The sequence below is a fragment of the Camellia sinensis genome, chromosome 14 (assembly GCF_055761805.1).
Source record: "Camellia sinensis isolate YWXY chromosome 14, ASM5576180v1, whole genome shotgun sequence".
NCBI classification, from domain to species: Eukaryota; Viridiplantae; Streptophyta; class Magnoliopsida; order Ericales; family Theaceae; genus Camellia; species Camellia sinensis.
The window spans coordinates 3296445-3302500 of NC_138974.1; the positions used below are offsets into that span (position 1 = coordinate 3296445).

Below are 6056 nucleotides of genomic sequence, written 5' to 3' on the forward strand. Positions count from 1 at the left end.
GGCTTTGTTTCTGATTACTTTGTTACCTTGCATTGTCAGGGTGTTGTTCTTTTCATCTGCATGTCATTATTTGCTGGATCTGTTTTGGCTCTTGGTGCAATAGTATCTGCCAAGCCTTTAGATGATTTACGCTACAAGGGATGGACTGGTGAGCATGATAGCTTTACATCTCCGTATGCATCATCTGTGTACCTTGGCTGGGCAATGGCTTCCGCAATTGCTTTAGTAGTTACTGGTGTGCTGCCAATTGTATCCTGGTTCGCTACATACCGTTTCTCTCTATCTTCTGCTATATGTGTGGGCATATTTGCAGGTAAGTTTTCTATGTTTGCTTTCAGTTTAAGTCTCAACTCATTGACCATAACTTTGTCACTGCTTTGTTTTTATTTATTTAATTTAATTTAGTTCAATTTTAAAAATATATATATATATATATTTGTATATTTAACCAACTAAAATTCTTTTTGGGTCTAGGTGGAAGCATTGTTTTGATGTAGTTTTTTTTCCCTGCTTGTTTTATGTAGTTGTTCTAGTGGCTTTCTGTGGTGCATCATACTGGGAGGTTGTGAGTTCTAGGGTTGACCAGGTTCCATTGGAAGCTGATTTTCTTGCTGCTTTACTTCCTTTAGTGTGCATTCCAGCATTGCTATGCCTTTGTTCTGGTTTGATTAAATGGTAAGTGAACAACCATGGGTTCAGAAACGGAATGTCACATTTTAAATCTTGTACTTTTTTCTTTTTTTTTGTGTAATATTTTCTAAAAATTGGTACATCATTTGTGATAAAAACATGTTTATCTGATTAAATGTTCTATGGAAATTGTTCCCAGGAAAGATGACAATTGGAAACTTTCTCGAGGTGTTTATGTATTCATTATCATTGGTCTTCTTCTTCTGCTCGGTGCAATTTCAGCTGTTATCATTATTGTTAATCCTTGGACAGTGAGTAAAGCTTGCTATAGTGTCCTCATTTTATGTTAGTCTTTGGTTATGGTGCATGTGTCTAACTTGGCTTCTTATGTGATTGTGACAGATTGGGGCAGCCTTTCTTTTGGTTCTTCTTCTCATTGTTTTGGCTATTGGAGTTATCCACTACTGGGCTTCAAACAATTTTTATTTGACCAGGATGCAGATGTTCTTTGTTTGTTTCCTTGCTTTTCTTTTGGCTTTGGCAGCATTTCTTGTTGGATGGTTTGAAGGTGAATAAAAGGACTCCATTTATTGTATTTAGACTGTGCTTGACGTTTTTCATGGATGAGCAAACTTCATCTATTGAATTGCTGTCGTTTATGTTAATAAATTTTTAGAGTACCACTTTACCATGTAACTATCATATTTGCTTTTACATTTCAGATAAACCTTTTGTTGGAGCATCTGTTGGTTACTTTTCATTTTTGTTTCTTCTGGCTGGAAGGGCGTTGAGTGTGAGTTAAACCTGACTATCATTAATCAAGTTTTGAATATTAGTTTTGGTCCTCTAATAATATTATTAGGTCTTGAGTTAGTTGATTGTTTATTCCAGTTGTTTTGCTTCATATTCATTGTGTGTTACAGAATGCTCCTTTTTTCTGCAGGTGCTTCTTTCACCTCCTATTGTAGTCTATTCTCCAAGGGTACTTCCCGTATATATTTATGATGCTCATGCAGATTGTGGGAAAAATGTCAGGTATGTTGGGAATCTCTGACTTATCTTCATGGCTTCACATGTGCTAATTAGCATCAAGTCCATTGATGATAGAATCAATGAAGCTTTGGAATCGCATTGAATGTCCTATTTGAACGTTTTGGCTTCACTCTTTATTATTTCTCATTTGTAAATTAATTTGTGAACAGTGCGGCATTCCTTGTGCTTTATGGGATTGCATTGGCAACCGAGGGTTGGGGTGTTGTTGCCAGTTTGAAAATTTATCCACCATTTGCTGGTGCTGCTGTATCAGCAATCACTCTTGTTACTGCTTTTGGGTTTGCTGTCTCTCGCCCATGCTTGACTCTTAAGGTTTGATTATCTATTATGGAGTGTAGGTCTCATTGAGGAATTGTTGCTTCTACATGAATAAATCTTTCTTAAATAGTACTTACCATCTTGGAACTGTTTTGAGTTTTGTCTAGAGTAAGACATTTCTTCAGCTTGGGAGTTATTCTAACCATCTGCTTTTTTTAACTCGATGCTCACTTTGTAACTAGATGATGGAAGATGCTGTTCACTTCCTCAGTAAGGAAACCACTGTTCAGGCAATTGCTAGATCTGCCACTAAGGTGCATTATGTTTTTTATGAACTAGATCTTTAATATTTCTTTGTATTGTTCTGAATCTTTCCAACATTTACCATATAAATGAAGCATTTTGTCAAGTTTCAGCTTCATATATTTTGTGTTAACCCTAGGCTCTAAATATTCCATTATCAAGTCAATTCTGTCTAGTCTTTTTCTAACAGGGTGCAATATAATCTTGTTTTTATCATTGTATAAAAGGCCTATGCCAAAGGTTAGGTGTGTATCCAATCTTTCCCCTCCCAAACACACATTAATGTGTACTAAATGGGCAGCCTTTTTTTTTCATAAAAGGGCTATGCTGTTTCTTATTCGGTATTGTTTTAATTTGTCATCTTTATTTGATTCCTTTTGTATTTATCTTTGATATAAGGCTTTTGACATATAAACAGATGCACATGCATGTACATGGTGATCTTCTATCTTGATCTGAGTGTGGTAAAAGGTTCCTTAGTATTAAACTTGTTGTCCATTTGTGTTCCTAGAGTTCCTCACTTGCAATATGAAATAGAGAACTTGTTCCTAGAGTTCCTCACCTGGAATATGAAATAGAGAACTTGTTCTGCTACCTGTTTCTGAAACCTGAAAGTTTGTTTTGGAATATGTGCACCTAGTTTATATTGAAATCAAGAAATTATCATACCAAGGAAAATAAATTAATAATCTATAAGTCAGCTGTTCTTTTTCTTTCATTTTCAAATCTTTCATGAATAAGTTTTTATTAGTTGAAATTAGTAATCTAATAATAATGAAAGTGGGTAACTTCTGATAGTTTTGGTCCTTTTGGAACAAAATTTTAATTTCTTATTCTCATGTTTATCCAAAATTTTATTTGTCCTTTCGGTTAACATGCAAACTTTTTTGCACTTCATTCCTCTGTCCTTCCTGCAGCTTCTAGTCACTCCACTTGTGAACAGACATCGAGACTTCTGATTGTGCAAGTGGAACTCCTCTTTCTTCCACTAGAGTTGACTTGTTTATTTGAATTCTCTTACGACAATGAAATTTGATATAGATGCTCTTTTTCTAAAGTTCAAAATGAGCTAAATTGTGGTTATCTTGAAATACTGTGCAATGACATTTTCTTTTACCAGTTTTTTGCCACACTAAATTGTATTGTTCCATGACATCTTTCTGGAGCAATTTTTTATCCTTGATGTCAATACTTTTGTGTCCCATTTTTTTAATGCAAGGGGCCACTTGTTCAATGGTTAAAATTGGTCCAATAATCTTAATGTTGTTGGTTTGAATATGAAAGCACCGACTTTATACATAATGATCAAAGTTTAGGTTTGTACCCAATCCACCCCTTCAGACTCCAATTAATGTGGACTAAATTGTGTGTGCTTTGTTTGTTAGATAAGATTGGGACATTATGCAATTTGGCATGTTACATTCTTTGGCTGCCTCTAGCAATGCTACCTTTATTGATACTGTAATGGAATTTGTAGTGGATTTATTGGCAGTTGTGCAAGGCACAGGATGAAATAATTGTTTATCAAAATATTGTATTGTAAATTCTAGTTGAATTATTTATATGTTTGTCTATGTGAAAATGCATATAAATTATTTAAAAAAAATGATGCAATGTAGGAGCATAATCTTAGGATTATCGTGTGCTATAAAAATATATATATGATAATTTTAGTTAAATTATTTATGTGTATGTGTGTGTACATATATGTAATATTATGTTAAAAAGTATGTTGCGATGTAGACAATATGAGAGAACAATCTAAGTCTGTCTTACCATGTTATAAAAGAGTAACTTAAATAAATTTATGACAATTACATACGATGTTAAATTATAACAGAATAAATTAAACACTCACTTTAATCATAGAAATAATGTTCAAGTGCGAGAGATTAGTAACTTAAAATTAAAGAATATTTCTAATTATGTAATTGTACTTACTATTTATTTTGCAATTGAAGATACTTAGAAAATATAAGCTATACAAAAAATTATTTAAAAAGTGGAATAGAAAGTATGTCGTGATGTATGCATAATTCAAGAAAAAAATCTTAAATGATTTTGCTAAGAAATTGTGTCTTAAATAAATGTATGATAATTTCATATAATATTAAATTGTAACATAGTACAAAGATCAAAATTTATTATGTAATGGACTAGTTAATGAATTTTAATGTTTAAATGAACTAAAATTTATGAATATTCATAAAAACCATAAAGCCATCTGAATTCGTTCTAATTCTGCATGTGAGTTGAAAGAGAGACAACTTGAGCGATTTTGCCACTTCTACCAGTTGGTTTTAGGTTTGGGGTGCAAATAGTAGCATAGTTGCTTAGTCACCCTTTTTGTGCATCACACGTGTCAACTGCCAGTTTTCATAATATTTATAATTTATCTCCAACAAATTATTTTGAACAAAAAAATACGTACTTTTATATTTGGCTGTGGTAATTCCGCATTTTACAATAATTTGAAGTTTAAAAAAAATAAATACTGGATTCTTTCATCTAGAACATAAATTCAGCCAAAGAAAGGGACCCTTTTAAACATGAACCTTTTGGCCTTAGCATGTTAAGTTGGAGACTGGCCCAAATATGTCATTTGCATGTGTGGTTCATTAATTAATATTATATAAGATTCGGATTCATTAATGCTTGCAGTTTCTTGAACATTTTTTAGTTAACAGATTAAAAAATTAAAAAATATGTTTTTCAAAATAAAAATAAATTAATTTTAATTTCATGGATGATTGGATTAGGAAAGAAAGAGCTGGATTAATTTATGTATCATTCTTCTTTATTGGATGTATTGTATTAGAATTTTACACAAATAAGGATCTTACGCACAAAAAGTGGATTTATTTTGATTACCCTTGTGTTGTGACATTTAAAATAATTAAGAGAGTAGAGTTCCACGTAGGAGCCATATAGTAGAGAGAAAGATTGGGATGAATTCTACTTTTGATACTCTATATATATTAGTGGTCTTAACAAAGTTTCATAATTAATGGAATCCGTGTGTTGATATTGTTTTTTTAGAGAGTTGTATTTGGTGTATATTTAAATGTTATGTCTATTGAACTAAAGCTCCGAAGAATGACAATGTTTACTAGGCCATGCTACAAGGGTGAGGATTTGGAAGTTGTGACAAAAAAGTGATGTAGGAGAGACATGGTGATGTAGAATGGAGAGGAAGGGAACGGTGATGGGAGTTTAAGCTCATATACCAAATTGATATGGAACAGAGGGAGAGAATGGGGAAGAGAAGTAGACAAGGATCAAGGAATAGCCCTAATGAGACCACAACTTTAAACACTCAAACTTATTAATCAATTCTAAATAATACTATGAAAATTTTTTATATTTATATACCAAACTGAACCAAACAGCCTTGTGTCCTACTCAAGTGGGGTCTGTTACATGTTTTTTTCCCGCCATTTGCTATGTGAAGAGCTATATGCTTAGTTATAAAGGTTCACACACTATTACTCTCCACTAAAAAGAATGATAGAGAATCCCAAGAACCTAAACAAAAATGCAGAAGTGAGCTTACCTGAAGGCTCTCTCCTCTCTCCCCCTTTTCTAGCCAACACTATCAACCCGATTTTTCACCTTGAATCAGTCAAAGCCAAAAATCTGATGAATAGAAGGAAAGGAGATCAGAAAGATGTGCGGAGGACTGGACTCTAGTATAGGTCGGACGTTCACGTGAGCAATAAGCAACAGATCTCCCATTGTTTTGGGAAAGCTGGTTGCTGCGTGTGAATCTTTCAATGTGAGGGGCGGCTTGATTCGACATTGTTATTTACTCT

The 6056-nt window shown here is 33.2% G+C and overlaps 1 protein-coding gene across 3 annotated transcripts in view; it reads left to right on the plus strand.

Moving 5' to 3' along the window:
• The window catches only part of LOC145807560 (calpain-type cysteine protease DEK1-like), a 43080-nt gene that overhangs the window by 22367 nt on the left and 14657 nt on the right, over positions 1 to 6056 (plus strand). For all 3 annotated transcript variants that reach the window (XM_082905984.1, XM_082905983.1, XM_082905985.1), the window contains exons 12-19: positions 40 to 313; positions 525 to 675; positions 830 to 941; positions 1033 to 1198; positions 1353 to 1423; positions 1574 to 1665; positions 1833 to 1995; positions 2184 to 2255. In XM_082905984.1, coding sequence (XP_082762110.1) covers positions 40 to 313; positions 525 to 675; positions 830 to 941; positions 1033 to 1198; positions 1353 to 1423; positions 1574 to 1665; positions 1833 to 1995; positions 2184 to 2255 — 1101 coding nt within the window. The remainder of the gene's footprint in view (positions 1 to 39; positions 314 to 524; positions 676 to 829; positions 942 to 1032; positions 1199 to 1352; positions 1424 to 1573; positions 1666 to 1832; positions 1996 to 2183; positions 2256 to 6056) is intronic.